Raw genomic sequence first — 16,988 nt, 5'->3', positions numbered from 1 at the left:
GCAAGGGTCTTCTAAATGCCACGTTCCTAACACTAGATCACATATTTATTTCAGAGTTAGCATAGTAAGAGGGGGAGCTATCACTAGAAGGTCTATTAATCCATGTTTTTTTTTCATTGCTTTAATGGAACTATTCAAATCAAATTTTTCACGCCATGCCTTGAACACCGCTGCAAACCATACTGTGGGTGTAAAATACATGCAAGGCAGATATAATCAGCTGAGACCAGTGACTTGTACACCATCAAGTTTACTTTATTGTGAAAGCAGTGGGGTTTTCTTTCAAGTGAATATATTTTTAAATATGTTGCAACCTAACTTACAAGCTGAAGACAGGAATCAGGAAGGCCCATAAATCTCAAGGCAACTGAATTAAACCAAGTATAATGCCATGCCTGAAATCTTGCCTAGTTTGTCTTATCTTGTTCTGGCAAAAGAAAATCTGATGGTCCAAATGTAAATCTTGCACTCAGACTGTAACTTCAATAAATCATATAGACTCAACTTGCTTGAAAAGTCTCAGCTGACCTTCTAAAAACCTGATTTTACTGGTATTACACTAAAAATTTATTCTTTCCAATATTAAAATTAGCCAAGTAACTGCCCACATACCAGAGTAAATTAAATATTTTTTAAATCGAGTGCTTATCACTGGTCTTTAAAGGTGCTGACCTCTGCGGCCACTGGCTTGCTCAGTGCATGGACCATGTGACTCAGTCTCTGGGTTCTAAGTTCGAGCCCCACGATGGTTATAGAGACTACTTAAAAATAAAATCTTAAAAAAATAAATAAATAAAAGAAGCTGACTTCTTTCTAAGTTTGTCTAAATAATAGTTGCTTTTCCTTTGGGGAACCTAGATTGGTTTGTTTTCACACAGGTTCATAAGTTCTACTTTTTTCCTATCCCCACGGGGTAAAAAGCCTACATGATAAAATAACTAATATACACACAAAAAAGGTGCTGCACCTGAGGTCAGGTCATTTTATAAAATCACTTACGAACACAAACACGTTGCCCAAATATTGCTACAGAGTTTTTTTAAGTTCTGCAGGAATATAAATGGTCTCTATGCAACAAGGCTTTTGTTCCTAGCCTGCACCCTCAAGAGAAAGTAGAACATCCTTGAAAGCTTCAATGCTATAAAGATAAATACTTAACGTCACCAAAATGATGGGTCAAAGAGTTTTACCAGTAGGATTTATAAGAAAATATAACTGCAGGAGGAAAGAGGGTTCAGAAAGTTCTCTAAATACCCTAAATTACTACATTTTAAGAGCTCGGGTGATGTCAGCCAACCCTAAAGAGACAGAAACAACCTGGCTTTGGAAGCAAACTCATCAGTAAGCTTCTGCTAGGCCTAAAAAGGCCGTCATGTCCTAAATCCTAGCGGGTCGCCTGGTGCGTGGCTCTCGAGGAGCTACAGGCTGGAAAGGGCGCCCTCGGTCACAGCCAAGGTCGCGGCCCGGCAGCATCGGACTCCGAGGACGCGGAAGGAGTCTCCTGGACTCCGGGCCTGCAGTTGGGCCCGGGTTGCCAGTCTAGACCAGCGCCCCGAATCCCTGTCTGGACTGGGCCAGGACAGCCCGAGCACAGCCGCCGGCCCACCGGCCAAGCAGGGGAGCCTCGGCCCAGGCTCCACGTCGGGGAGCGGGCCTCCCGCACGGCCTCACTCGCGGCCGAGCTCCTGCAGGCGCCCGCCCCCGCCCCACCCGCCTGGGGCGGAGGGCGCCCAGACCGACGGCCCTAGGCCCAGGCCAAGGGCAGCCTCGTTCGCCGGGGCCGCACGGACCGCCGCCCGCCGCCGCAGCGCGCTCTGGCTCCGCCTCCCGTCTACACTGACCCACGGCGTCTGCCTCGAAGGTTAGGAACCGAGGGCACGGCACCTCTGGCTGGAGCGACGCCGGCCGGCGGCGGCACTTAACCCCGAGCGGGTGGTTGCAAGTGAGTTAAGATGGCGCGGAATGCGAGTGGCGGGAAGGCGGGAGCCAGGATGCAGTGCTCGCCGCACGCTCGCCTTTTTTCTTCCCGTCTCTTTTAGAAAAGACACTGCTGAAAACACACTTTTGGAAAACTGAGGATATCTGCAGGTTGCGGGGAGGATTCCGTCCTCGCCTGACCCCTGCCCTCACGGAGAACAAGCGGCAAATCGAAATCTAACCCGGGACGCGAACTTTGGTTCCCACGGGCCCTCCCAAATCCAAACTCTGATTTCCTTGGAACAGCAGCAGCTCCTCAGACACAGCGACAGTGTCACTTCACTAGACACCAAGACATTGAAAGCGAGCAGAAATGATCATGCTTGAAAGGGACAGGAAAGCACACTGCCTCCGAGAGGAGCGCGGAGCTGCAAATTTACCTCACGCTGACTCAGTCCACACAGCAGATGGTGGAGATGGTGGCAGAGCTGCAAGGGAAACGACCTCCCCAATTTTTAAAAGTACTTCCTAATAGTGGCGTCTTTCGGTACAAGGCACTACGTTCCTGTGAAATCTATCCTCGGCTGCTGAGAGCTTCGTTTCCGCACATGACAGCAGCTCGTTTGCTCGCCGTGCCTGTGGCCCGAAAACGACGGGACGAGCGCGGCCCCCCGCCCCCCGCGCCCTCGGGCCTCAGCGCCCCCCGCGCCCTCTGCACCGCACGTGCGCCTCCTCCCCGGCCGCACTGGGCGGCCCGCTCGCAGGAGCGCAGACCCAGTGGGGGGGATTACAAGAAAACACTGCTCAACTTCTCCGGCTACACAGGCACCGTGTTTTGTACTTTTCGTACCCTCGTTCGGGTCTTAGGTGTGGGAAGGGTGAAAGAAACACAAAGGAAAATCAGCCATCGCCTTTCTGTGTGGCAGACAAAACTCCGCGGAACGCCGTCTAGTGGCGAAATTGTCCAGGGACAACAAACCGGGTTTGTTCCCCGCCCCCCGCCGCCCCCCGATTTTTCCTTTTAATTGGAACTTTGAAGCCTCTTTGCATCCCTCAAATTGCAAAGGGGTTTCGGGACAATCTCTACGTGGTGGTACATTTAGTCCCATAACCTGAAACTGACCCAGACTAAGCAAGAATGTTGAACCATTTTCCACCTCTTTCCTGATCTCCTTTCTCTGGAGACAAAAGTACAAAAAAATATCTTCTCCACGAGATAAAGTCAGAGCTCTGCGGACTCCTCGACTAAGACGCAGCGACCCTACCCCACTCCCACCCCCCCAAGCTGGGATATCCACATTTCTGCATTTGTTCTCAAGGGATGGGAATCTGGCCTGGGCAGGACTGGTACAGGAATTCCACTGTGGAAGAGATGAAATGGTACCCCCCAGATACCTCCCGAAGCAAGTTTTAAGCTCAGTGCTTAAATACCGACCATTCCGAGTTTGTTCTATGAGTCCTTACCCCACTCCAACCCCGCCCAACCCCCCCCCCCCCCAAACATCCCGCTGAAGAAATACAGGCCATTCTGTGTTTGCAGTTACAGATTCGCCACACATCTCCAAGGCCTCGTATTTAAAGACCGGGATTTTCGACATCTGCCTAAAGCGGTGGTCAACAGCCTATTCTGACACGCATTTCAATTACATCCTACTCTTGCCCAAAGCCTCCCGCCTGTGAAATTTAAAGAAATTCTTAAGTCCTTATTTAAGACCCTCCTTTTCCTGCTTGCATTATTTCCGACTTCAGAGAAAATCAGAGAGCTATGATGAGGAAGTGCCTACATTTTCCTGGGGGGGAAAAAAGTGCAACAAAGTGAAACTTGACTCATAGGGAACTAAGTTACTTGTAAATAAGAAGGAAAAAGTAATTACTGGTAGTGCTATAAAACAAATTTAAGTGGGAAATGGGACATGATTCCCATTACACAGACTGCCCCATATTCAAGTGGGGACGGGCTATTCTTCCTTAACCCTTAAAAGTAATCACCTATAATAAAATATTTTCAAACTGTAAACTGCTTTCAAACACCATAGCGTTTTACCAGATTTATTTACTTGTTATACACAGACGATACAAACGAGCAAAAAACAAAACGTTTCTCAATGGAGTGTGTACTTGTATAAATTATTCAGTTCACAGACAAAACGAAACAAATATAAAAATCACAACATTAGATTTACAGAAGAGCCAAAATATACACACGTTTAGACCCTGAATTCCTATTAGGAAAAATCCCCCCATGGACTGGAATCTAGATTGAATATTGTGTATGATGCATATTTCACATTAATTTTAAAATACAAAAAAAAAGTATAGGTTTGCTACACAACATTAGAAATCCTACTAATCTATTTCCAGGGGGATTAATGCTCCTTATCAAATATAACAAGACTTAGAGGGGGGAAAAAACCAGTCTTACTTGCATTAATGCTAGTGTTTTCCCAAGGAAGTCAAATTTCAGCTGTTTCTAGGTGGCAGGGAAATCATTTTCAAAACTAAAATGCAGTAAAATATACAACTCACACAATTTATCTTCACTAGACTACACTATAGTTACCAACAATTCAGTCATCTATATCATTAGTAGAATATTCATTACAAAGATTTACAGCATATAAAGGTGGAGGGGGGACTGAAAAGATATTCAGAAACAGTTTTTCAGCATATTTGGCACCTGCACAGACCAGTAATGGATTTGGCACTTTGGGGAAAAACAAATAAGGCAAAATAATATTGCTGATGTAGAGCTATTCTATTGGGGGGGGTGTTGGGGTGGGACATACAACTCCAGTTAACTTTTCTTCGCAGGCATCATGCCACTTAATGGACTTGCCTATGAACAGACACCTATCCTTTACAGGTGTTTGGTCGGATTCTCCTTAGCTATTTGTGTGCATTAGGGCACAGAGTAATTATTTCATGCAACGGATTGAGGAGAAGTGAGAAACCCATCATTATCTATCAAGTATTTCACGTTTCCAGAGCCTCTTAGAATATTGTTAATTATCTCACAAGGCAATTTTTTAAAGTGGAGGGGGGGTGGAGAAAATGGCAAAGAAAGGAAAAGAATGGAAAGGTTAAGCGTGAACTGGTTTTGTGCCTTGACGATGAAAATAAAAACTAGCCATTCGGTACAATAAATTAACACTATATACAGTCATTTCACAGGCTTTGTTCCACTAAAATTATTAACATCCCTACCATCCATCCATCCATCCATCCACTCGGGAATAAGAAAGGACGCGCTGGGTGGGTCCAGGTTCTAGAGTCAACATCCTACGGTTTAATGGGGAGGCCGAGACTTGGAGGGTCGGAATCGCTGCTGCCTGACAGGACTGCCCAGGTCTCCTAAAGGTGAAGAGTTTCATTACAAGAAAGAGAAGGAGAGGGTGAGAAAAAGACGAGAGGGAGGAGGCTTGTTAGGAGTATAACTTCACAGAAGGAGAGTAAGGAGGAAAACCAAAAGGTTTACAGCAAAGTTGAAGGTCGGTGTGCTAACTGCAGAAACTGCTGTGCAAAAAAAGGTTAAAATCGCACTCGGAGACCTGTGCTTATTCGTTGCAGACGGTATTCGAGGGCCAAATGACAGGAGGGGGTGCGCGAGGTGGGCCGTGGGGAGGAAGAGCTGGGGAGAGCTGCGAGGGGCTGGCTGGGGGGCCGGGCGGCGGCGGGGCGCGGGGCCGGGCGGGCAGGGCCGGCCTAGCTGTGCGAGTAGAAGCCGTAGTAGCCGCCTATGTCCTTGGCGCAGTTCTTCTCGCAGTCCCGCTGGGCCAGCACCTCGCTCTTGAGCGGCGACGAGCTCTCGGACACTGGCGTGTCGGCGGGTGAGATCCGCCTCCGCTTGGCCTGCTCGTAAATCCCCGAGTCGCTCGAGTCGATGGACTTGATGGAGGAGGGTGTCTCGATCCAGCTGGAGTCGGACAGGTCCTTGGGCTTGGCGTCCTCGGCGGCGCCGGGCGGTAGCGGCGAGCGCTCGGCGGCCAGGCCCTCGGCCTCCTCGCCCAAATAGGGGTTGGCGCCCGCCATGCGCGCGGCGGCCGCGGCGCTGTTGGGCCAGCAGGGCAGCACCGAGCCCGACTTGGCGCCGCAGTACTGCGGGGGGCTGCGCGCGCCCCAGCCCGACGGGTCGGCGTAGTAGCCGAGCGGGCGGCCGGTGCAGCCCGCCGCCTGCAGCGGCAGCGCCTTCACGCCCGCCGCCGCGTAGGAGAGCAGCGTGGCCGCGTTGCCCGCGAAGTCCGTGGCTGTGTCGTAGGCCGAGGCGGCGAAGTCCAGCCGGTTGTTGGCCGGTGTCACAAACCAGCGCTGCGGCGACGGCGCGCCCGGGTCCTCGGCCTGCTGCGGCGACAGCAGCCCGTTGGTGTGGGGCACACTGCGGTCCGTGCCCGGCCCGGGGCCCGCGCCCGCACCCGGGTGGAAGCGGGCCTTGGCGTAGTTGCTCACGAACTGGTCCTGCAGGAAAGAGCCGGCCATAGCGTAACGGGCCCCGGGCACGATCTGCGAGCGCGGGGAATCGTTGGGCGAGGGGGTCAGGCGGTCCATGTCGCAGCCAGTGTAGATCCTGCGAGGGAAGGAGAGAGAGAGAGAACCGAGGGGTGGCAGAGAGGTCCCCTCGGGAGGCAAAGGGAAGGCCACCTCCACTTTTCGCCCACCCCCACACACTCCGTCTGTAACTTGCGGTCCAGGGCGGAGACGGACAAAAGGTCACAAACTTGCGTCCTCCCCAAAATAAATAAATCGTGAAATTGTAAAGAGGTCGGTTTGTCATTCAGGGACCTAGGCAAAACACAGATCAAGAGGAAGGCTTCCCTGTCCCCTCGCTCTCTCTCACCAACTGTACAGGGGATCAGAGAGCGGAGCGCAGCAGGGATTCTCACCCCACTTCCCCAAGGTCTGCATAAACTTTAGGGCAGATTTGCCCAGGGACTAAGGTGTTACTTGCCCAGTGGGCCTTTTCTGTGCAGTGAGTTTCTGAGCAAAATTTCTAAACAAGATACCCATTTCTTCACTCTTTGAAGAACACTTTTTTCCATCTGATACACACGCAGGCTATCCAGGTAGTAATCAAAAAAGACTGGCTTTCACCAGTCTTCTGAGACTTGAGGACTGCTGTTGGAAGACTCCACAGTACTTACTGTCCATTGTTCCCCCGTGTGATCCTTTAACCCCCACCTCTACCAATAATAAGAATTACTACTTGGAAACAAAGTCATCAATCAATAAAATTCTTTTACAAAGAAGAGGTTTTTTGGTTTTGTTTTGTTTTGTTTTTGTAAAGTAAGCTCCATGCCCAACGGGGGGCTTGACTTTACCACCCCGAGATCAAGAGTGACCCCAAGATCAAGAGTCGCATGCTCTACTGACTGAGCCAGCCAGGTGCTCCAAGAAAAAGGGTTCTCTACTCTTTTTCCAAGCTTTTGAACTGTTACTGGTAAATAATAATAATAATAATAAGTAAAAATTAAAATTTAAAATTTAAAGAAAAGACAAAAAGCAAAACAAAAAAAACGCCACAAACTACCTTTGGGGCAAACTCTTACAGTGATTATCAACCTCCTCCAAGCTAACCCTTATACAACTTGACTATGTGCCAGGCACTGTTGTCTAGGACTGTACAGATAGTAATTTAGTTAACCATCACAACAATCCTCCCAGTTATGTAGCATTATTAGCCCACCTTACAGATGAGAAAACTGAGGCAAGGGGAAGTTAAATAACTTGCCCACAGACAGTAATTGTGTTACTGGGAATCACCTTAGGTGAAATAATGATTAACTCTAGGCCCTGGGCCTAGAAAATCCCATTAGAATTGAGAGAGAACCAGAGATTGGATCAAGATTGGTAGAAGTGTTTTCTTCTACACATAGACACACGCCTCCCTTTTTATTTAGCTCACACATAAATGTTTTAATCTTTAATCAACACAATGTTTTGAGAGAGAGCCTCAGTCTTGTCACACCTTAATCCTTTGGGGAGGAGATTCCCTGGGGAATGGTCAAGCAACCTTCTAGTCCCCCTGAACTCTTACTGCTCACCCTGTTTCTCCAAAAGTGAGCCATGCCCAAAATATCACCATAAAAGGGGATAGGGTGGGTGGCATAAACCATTTGCTCTCCCCTGTCCCCTAATAACTAAGGTCTCCATTTGTATAGATAAAGAAGCTTTTATGGAAAATACACAGTTTAAGAATCAAAAAGAAATGGCTTTTCCTACAGAAGTCAGCCAGAGGAGGGCGGGTGAAGGTGATGCTGCTGCCCAGGTCCATTCTGCTTACCACACAAAATTTCCCTCCTGAAATTTAATTACAGTTTCAAATAAGTAGAGGGAGGCAGGAAGGGAACATAACCAGCAAGGTGCAAAAACCTTCTCTGTTTGCCACCACAATAGTTTAAAAAGAAAAAAAGCAGCCTGCAAAAGATACAGTTTAGATGTCCATCCAGGTCCCAATCCACTTGGGATTACTGAATTGATTTGTGCAAAATAAAATGCTTTGGAACAGATGTTCGCAACAGAATTAAAAGCTCAAAACCTACAAGACCCCCTAGTACAGAGACCAGTATCTCTGGTCTCCTGGGCCACACACTTTCCACAGTGCCGGGTCCACATTTTTAGATTGTGAGGACTAGAAAAGCTGAGTTTTTATTCTGGGTATCATCTTGATGAGCCTTGCTTCCTCAAAACTACTTTTAAGGGAGGCACATGACAGTTATGGGCGGAAATATCAATGACTCTCTTTTCAATTTGTTATAAAAAATATCAGGAGGAAACTTTGTTATCTACCTGGAGATGGAATAGAAGCAGCCACTTGTCTACTTCTCCATAAAATTAATCTATTTCTGGTCAAAGACAACTTCAACTTTGTAGCTCTATCCCAGGCACTTAGTGCAAGGCATGAAATTAAAATTTATGTAGCCTTCCCTTTTATGGTCAGAATAAAAGGGGGGGGATCCTGACAATCCAGATTTAGATTTTGCTATATAACACTATCTGAACTCTTGGGCACTATATCTGAACTCTGAGCAAGAATGCTAGAACAAGCCCAGAAAGCACTAAGTTTATATCTCTTGTTGCCCCCAGAGAACATCATTTTGATAGAAAAGACATGGAGGTAAGTAAGGGAGGCCCGGAGAAAAGGGTACCAACACATTTAATTAAAACACGCCTAGATGCAAAAGATAAAAGGAAATATTTTTCTTTTGAAGCTTATAAATAATACACAGCAACAACACCTGGGTCCTTCCCAAAGCCTGAAATAACTGTAACAGCAGCTCTGCTCATGACCTTGCCTATGGTGGGTGCACATTTTTATTCGGTCCATAGTAAACTTGCACAGGAAAAGCTATTACACAAAACTTGGAAATGGGTAAATAAAAGTCACATATGCCAAGGAGAATGTAACAACTGCCAGAGCCACATGCACTTTCCGGCAGAATCGGGCGGTTTCAGACACAGACAATCTGAGCTGAGCATCTGCAGCGCCACATACCACTCCCGCACCCAGGAACCAGGACAGCTTCCCCAGCCAGCCAGCCCCAGAGGCCCGCCAACAACTTTGTAATTCATAAGGAAGATAAAAATAAGTGGAGGAAATCTTTGACCAAAACCACAAAAGCACCAAGCCAGAAAGTCACCAGAAAGAAGGGGAGCCCATAAAAAGGCAAGGGAAAACCTTGGAAACAGCCTTGTCTTCACACATTCGAGCTTCCAAAAGCCTTGTACACAACAATCCACCTTTGACCCAAAGCCCAATTCCACAACTATTTGAGAAGGAAGGTGCAAAATTACTTACGTGTCATAATTATCCCGAAATCCTTTTGCAAAGGGGTTGTGATCTATTTTCAATTGTGTTATCTAGAAAAGACAAAAAAAAAAAGATTAATATGGTCTCACCTTCTAGGTAGGTGGATTAGGTGTTTACGAATGTAACACCACTTTTTACAGGGGCCTATGGCCCACAATTTCATTAAGTAGCAAGGTTTCCCTACCTGAAAAATTTGAGGGAATGAATAGAAAGGGAAAAAAGAGAAAGTATCATGAAAGTTATGAGAAACATGTTTAAATTAATGATGCCTAACACTAAAGGATTGCTTTCAATTAGCTCTCCCACGTGTTCTAAGTCAGTTAAAATGCACACTTTAAAAATGCTTGTTACAAAAAGGCAGAAATCTTTAAGGGGCACTTGAATTCATCACCAAATGTTGCCTATTTTAAGTGTTTCACCACATTTTTAAAAGTTGGTCACTTCTGATTCACAACCTCAAGAACCCATAACTGCATCTTAAAATCAGCTCTAATTTAAAATAAATGCATATTTTCATTTTTGATTCTTTCATTTAAGTTTTTCTTTAAAAATCCACCGTCACTCCTAGTAGTCAAATCAACAGAAGTAAAATAAGTTTTGGCGAACTTGCAAATGTTGAAGAGGTTCAAGTGCTAAAAAAAGTCGCTCCACAGCTTCCAGTAATTTTATTTATTGTACTTTTTAGATATGTGAATGTGTCTGTTCTTTTGATCACTCAAAAAGTGATGTTTGTTTATTTCAGCCATCAGTTCTGAGACTTTAATTTATTTATTTATTATTTATTTATTTATTTATTTATTTTTAGATAATGCCAAAGCTTGCCAATAATAAAATGCAGGGGGAAATCTGCTTGTTTTCTAAATGGAAGAAGGACTCAAAAAAAAAAAAAAAGAGAGAGAGAGAGAGAGGGAGGGAGAGGGAGAAAGCAGATTTAAATCTGTTCTAGTTTGAGAACTAAATTAAAATTCCCAAAAGAAAAGGCCCTAGAAATCCTGGGCCCCTCAAAGGTGGCCCGTGTGACCCGCGATGGAGACGAATAGGAAGCGTTTCCCCACCGGCAAGGTATTCAGTGAAGATGCCCAGCAGGCCCCTAGCCCTCCGCCCTTTTGGCGCAGCAGAGCCAGCTGTTGCTGATGTTAGTGCCCGAGCCGGGGATGGCGGGGGCTGCGGGCAGGTGCGGGGAGAAGCCGGAGCCGCCCGCCGCGCGCCCAGCCCCCAGGCCTCCTTACATCGGTGTTCTGGTAGGCGGTGACGGCGATGAACTGAGTCTCGGGGAAAGTGAATGTCTGCACGCGGCCAGGCTGGCTGGTGTCCTCCGTGCCGTCCTCGTTCACTTCCACCACATGCAGGCGGGGCTGGTACTTGTGCAAGGATTGTAAAACCACCATCTGTCCGGCGGAGAGAAAGGGGAGCGCGGAGCTGCGCGTTAGCGCGGTCAGTGTGCGCTGGGCTGGGGCCGCGGGCCGTGCCGGGGCTGGCTGGAGCCCGCCGCCCCGGCTAACTGACCGTGGGACTCGCCGGGCAGGTGACTGGCTAGCTGGGTCAAGACCAGCCCTGGTTCCTCCAGGAGCAAAGATCACCGGAGCACCGGAGGAAAACCGAACCCGACTGCCTGGTCGTCAGGGCCTCCCGATCCGCCTAGCCCTCCTTTTAGGAGGAACAAAGATTTTTACAACCCCAGATCCTCTGGGTTTCCTTTTCGAAATCAATCAATCATTTGTACAGTACTTGGGAAGGTCGGGAACTCGGGAATTGGGCGGAGGGCAAGAACAACTTTATAGGAGTGTGGAAATAGAATTTTTAAAACGTCTTTTTAAATGTAGCAAAGAAACATATGTCCAGTTTCTCATGCTGATTTAAACTAACGGACTGGATGTTAGCGAGAGACGTACGTGTGTGTGTGTGAGAGAGAGAGAGAGAGAGAGAGAGAGGAGAGAGTTGGGTGGGGGGAAGGAGCGCTTGAGCCACTGACCTGCCCATTGTTGTTTGAAGCTCCTTTGTTGTTTGTAAGTTTTAATTTTCCAAAAGAGATTTCTTGGCGCATCCAGTGAGCCCCCGTGTTGGGGGAATCCGGATGCATATAGACCCGATTTCCTAGAGAAAGAAATACGTTGTTTACATATGCCCCGGGCACTGCCCAGTCCCAACTCCTCACCGCGTAGGACACACACACACACACACACACACACACACACACCTTATTCCACAGTGAGGCCCATTAGCTGGGGGTTTTTTAGGCCTCGCTTTCTTCCTATTAACTGGAGATGATTAAAATAGCTTTTGCATAATCCTCCCCCTTCTCGCTGCTCAGTCTGTCCCCCTATCCCCCTCGTTTCCTTTTAGAAGTCATTGGCCGATCGTTTTAAAAGTCTCTCGAGCCAGTCCACAAAGGCTTTAATTAATCATTCTCACCTAAATAAGTGTCAGGAAAATGTGTTAATTGGAAGGACTTGCCTTGCACATTGGTGTCCGCTTTGCCGCAAGGAACCCATTTGCCTCCTTGAAACCTCCAGTGATTGGGATCCGCCAAAATCACATCCACAAAAATATTGTAATGAGCCGTGGGATCGAGACCAGAAATGTTAAAACTTAAAAAAGGAAACATGCGCCTATTTAAATTAAAGGGGGGGGGAGAGAGAAAACAAGAGAAAAAAAAACACATAAATGTTAAAGATTAAATGCAAGAAGCGCGGCGCCAGATAGCAAAGCAAAACTTGTTCTTCCAGCGTGGATGAGCGAATGTTTGCTGGGTTAGAGAAGGGGTGGTGGGGGAGGAAAAGAAGTGAAGCTGAAGTCGGGGAGATCGGCGGGTGAGCTGTGGAGTGAGGAGTCGGCAGGTGTCACTGCCCAGGTGGAGAGTGAGGTTGGCGACCCGCACCTCCACCTGCCCTTGGTTCCGGGAGTTGATGCGTCCCTACAATTTCCCAGCCGCAGGCCGGGACTCTCCCTCTCTTTCGCCTTTCTCCGGCCCCTGACTGGTTCTCTGACCACCTTTCTAGAGCGGGAACCCCCTTACCAACATCACCGCGGCGGTTATACCTTCCACTTTCCCTTTTTCCAAAACCAGCCAACTCCAGGGCGCACCAGAGCGCCTTCCACTCCGCTCCCGACCCCAAAACATCGCTACCGGGGTTAGTCGCAACCCAGCGCTCTTGCCCCCGGGCCGTGCCTGGAGCAGCGACTGCCAAGAATGTAGCATTACCTTCCCTGTTTGGTGATGATCATCTCCGTTTGGTGGCGGTGAAATTTCAGCCAGAGGGGCCTGTTGCACAGGTACACCTGCGCTTTGCCGGGTACCAGTCCGGGCTGCGTGGAAGAGAACTGGTAGAACGGGGCTCCTTGGTAGGAGTGGCTGTACTGCTGTGGGTAGGGGTAGCCGGCCGCGGGGTAGCCCTGCGGTGAGGAGTTGGACAGGAGGCTGTTGTAGGCTCCGTTGGTGATGACCGGGTGGTGGGCCATGTAGCGGCTGGGACTGCCGATGGAGAAGGCGGGGTGCGCCGGTCCGTGCTGGCCGGGGTACGGGAACATGGCACTGGGAGCAGTGGCCGCAGACTGTGGCTGGCTGGACTGAGAGAGGAGGTAGCGATCTGCAGCAGAGCCATCGAAACTGTGACGAAGCTCAGAGACCCCGTCCAAGACAGGAGAGAGTTTACTTCTCTGGACGTCCCCTGGTGAGTCCTTGGAGTCAGGAAAATTGTCTGTATCTGACTGATTCGTCATCCCCCTGGTAATTTTTTTCAAAGGTGAACTTCTCTCCAGGTTGTCAGTGGTCGAGATAATGGGATGATCGTGCAAGACAAGCTCAGATCCGCCTGAATGTGGGTAGCTGCTGCTCACATTGAGAAATTTCTTGGAGAGCATGATAGAAGGAGAAAGGCAGTGCTCCAGCTGCATAGCTCTAGAACCTGAACACTCGCCCTCCTGTCCCTGGTTTTTAAAGTCCTATTTATCATAAACTAGAAATCCACAGACCCCCTCACTAGACAGAAAGCACTTCAACCAGCAAATGCTTCTCAAAGGTTTGATTTACTTTTTTTTTTCCCTGGGAGAAGAGATTGGCCAATTGACACTATGCAGCAATCAGAAAAGGCTCACTTTTGATCTTGCTGCTTGTGCAGCCGATGAAACGGCTCCTGCCATTGGTTAACTGCTGACAGTAATTTAATTAGATAGACATTAATTAGGATAATCACCTGGCTCCTGGTCGCGACGATCATGGCAAATTGAAGGGGATGATTTTATTGTTGGCTTGGGGGTGGGGAATATGTGTTGGCTTTACGTGAGCACTGTTGTGTCACCTTTAAGCTTTGTGACCACTGCTTTAGGAAGATTCAAAGATGTGCAATTTACTAAACATTTCCCTACCTTCCCCCCACCTCCCTCCTCTCCAGCCGAGGGGCGGAGGAGGGAATTCGATGATGCTAGGAGACTTTTCGGATCTGAATGAGCCAAATATTCAGTTGAATGTAACGATTTCAAGTGCAAAGTATACAAAGCGCGAGCCGGTGGCCTCTTCTCGCCCTGTAAAAGTTCCAGAGTCTGTCTTTTCCAGTTAATACAGAAGCACATAACACCTGAGCCAGTCCTTTGTGAGCAGGTCCTGCGTGTCCTCGGCGAACCGCCCCCCCCCCCACCACGCACACCTTTTTAACTACATACATAAATAAATAAATCACTGCTGCTGAGAGCCACAGCGATGAAAGTGAGCGGGAGGGGGGAGAAGTGGGGGCGAAAAGCTGCAACTCACCCACCCATCCACCCACCTCGGGAAGGTTCGGTTTCTTGCTTGAGCACAGAAACAGTGACAATCCATGATCACCTTTTTAAGTTTTGAAATAATCATAAGCTGTCGGGCTTAAGTGCTTTAATGTATTTGCAGTGATGTTTACGAGGTCTTTACTAAATATTTTATCAGCGAGCTTGGTTGCAGATTATCTGAAGAGCATCTAACTGGGGGCAGGCGCCATGCATGCCGCGCGTCCCACTGCACTTCCTTCTCTCTGAGGTACTGGCTTGGCGACAAGGTTCAAAAGCCTCGCCAGGAAAAGAAAGGGCCGAGTCCTCGTGCAAATGGGTTCGCTGGAAGCGCTGATCTGGGGAGACAGAGTGGAAGTGGTGTCAACGCAGTGATCGATACCGAAGACGTGTGTGTGTGTGTGTGTGTGTGTGTGTGTGTGTGTGTGTGTGTGTGTGTGTAACGTTTATATAATCTGGAGAGGAGGGAAAAAAAAAAACCCATGCCAGTAAGTTTTAAATGAGGAAGAATCTACGGAGGAATAAAGAAAACCAATTTAAAAGGATGTTGGCACAAATAAATAGCACGAGGCCCAAAGCGACCCTGAGATGTTGGAAGAAATCTCCCAGTACTGGCTCTAGAGAGGAACCCAGCCCTGCGCCTGGACCAGAGGGCCGAGAGCACAGAGGCTTTATCCGCCCCAAGTTGCTTCCGGCGGCGGCACCCGCCAATCTGCCCTCCTGCGGCTTTCCCCGGGACGCCGAGCCGCGCGGGAAGGAGGAGGAGGAGCGCGGCGGGAGCTCAGTTGGGCCCCGCAGGCTGGCCGACAGGCGGGCGGGCTCCGCGCCGAGCACTGCTAGGGCTGGCAGCCGAGCGGCCCTCCCGGCGCCCGGCCATCCGCCCGGCTCTGGTCCATTGTCTAACGTCCCCGAGCGGCCTGAGCGTAGGCTGTCCAGCTCCCCGGCAGTCCCGAGAGGCAGCCGCCGCCCGGGAGGCTCAGGGAGCTTGGGGAGAGCCGCGCTGGCGCAGACGCCGGGGGCACACACTCTTCCAGTGGCAGAGGCACGGCCCGGGAACCTCCGCCCCGTGCAGCCGAAGCCTTCGAGAGGGCGCGTCAGCCCTCCTCGGGCCTCGGCACCTCCCTGACGGAGAGCGGCGCTGGGGACATTGGGTGGGTCCTGGACTTGGGCAGAGAGGGGTTAACCAGACTCGACTTCCGCCTAGGCGGACGCCTTTTTAAAGAGCGCTGCCTCAGTGGGCCGAACGGTCAGCGCGGAGCCCAGCCTGAGATCTCGAGGCGGGCTGGGCGCCTTGGCTGCAGAGGGCACCAGCTGTGCCTCCAGCAGGGCGCCGCGAGCCAGGCCCAGCGCGGACGGCCCTGGGAGGGACAAGTGGGTGACCAGATGTCCGACTGAAACCGAGACAGTTTTCTGAGAGAAAAATACAGCCAGGTCCATTTTTCTTTTCGGAAGCAAAGCTCAGCTCCTGGCCATGAAGCTTCATCAACAAGCAGGGCCTTGGCTGTTGAGGCTTCGGGGTGCAGGGGAGGGGACAGTAGCTATGACACTATTTGACACTTGGTATTTCTGCCCTTTACCTTCCACCACCATTTCTCCTGAGAGGTTTTTGCCCAATTTTGGCTAGACTTGTTTTCTCCTTTCTTCGATCATTAACTTCTTTGTCTCTGAGGGCCTCTCTGTCCCCTGCTTCCAAGGTTACCCTCCGCCCCTTTCTCAGTGGGCCAAGAGCCTTAAGTAGGCAGCCGAAAAGGCAAGACTGCACCTGGGCTCTGGAGGCTTTCTCATTCATGGCATCCTGAATTAACTTTTTAAAGAATGAAGAATGCAAAAATGAAATGTTAAAGTATAGAAAAGGAATAGAGTGAACCTTCCTCAGTTTTTAAGGAATTGGAATAGGAGATAAATGTGCAAGTCTGACTTAAGATTATCAGTACTAAATTCAGTGATTCCTCATTACAGGCTATATCTTGAACTTACATATGCTCAAAAGGGAAAACTCACTTTCCTCAAGATCAGCACACCTGCTCTTGAGCCATACTTGAGTGCAGCAGGGATTCTCAGACTTTAAAGTGCATATGAGCCTTGCCAGGATTCTTGATTCAGGTCTGAAGTGGGGGCCTGGATTCTCTATATATAATGAGCTCCCAGAAGAGCCAGGTGCTCCTGGTCCAGGCAGATCACACTGTATAGTGAGGTTGGAGCTTCCAATGGCCCCATGTTAGTCAAAGAGGAAAGCAGGGACATCTCTATACTAGAGGCAAGCAGGAGTTTTGGTTCTTGTGCTGCTTTAACGCTGCATAATAGATGGGTAAAGATGCCCACATAAGCACATACACACCTTACTGAGCTTGTGATTAAATAAGTCATTTCAATGCCTAACTGGACCCAAGCCACCAGGCTGCTGCTAAAATAGCTGTACATTCCAGGACAAAAGTGTTCATTGACACTCAGAGCATCCTAATTTTGATCCATTCCAAATCTCGAAAGAAAATGCAGGTTTTTGCTAGGAGGGATC

General features: G+C 49.0%; 1 protein-coding gene across 1 annotated transcript; it reads right to left on the bottom strand.

Moving 5' to 3' along the window:
* Positions 1-5,476: 5,476 nt before the first annotated feature.
* TBR1 (T-box brain transcription factor 1) lies at positions 5,477-13,834 on the bottom strand. Its single transcript, XM_027590057.1, has 6 exons — positions 12,921-13,834; positions 12,173-12,327; positions 11,691-11,812; positions 10,948-11,106; positions 9,707-9,768; positions 5,477-6,478 (listed from the first exon to the last, which is right to left on the bottom strand). The coding sequence occupies exons 1-6, from the start codon at positions 13,610-13,612 to the stop codon at positions 5,620-5,622; spliced, it is 2,049 nt and encodes a 682-aa protein (XP_027445858.1). The 5' UTR covers positions 13,613-13,834; the 3' UTR covers positions 5,477-5,619.
* Between the last annotated feature and the right edge of the window lie 3,154 nt (positions 13,835-16,988).

Source organism: Zalophus californianus, chromosome 3, assembly GCF_009762305.2.
Source record: "Zalophus californianus isolate mZalCal1 chromosome 3, mZalCal1.pri.v2, whole genome shotgun sequence".
Taxonomy (NCBI): domain Eukaryota; kingdom Metazoa; phylum Chordata; class Mammalia; order Carnivora; family Otariidae; genus Zalophus; species Zalophus californianus.
The sequence above is the reverse complement of the archived record's forward strand: the minus strand, read 5'-3'. Positions and strand labels throughout refer to the sequence as shown.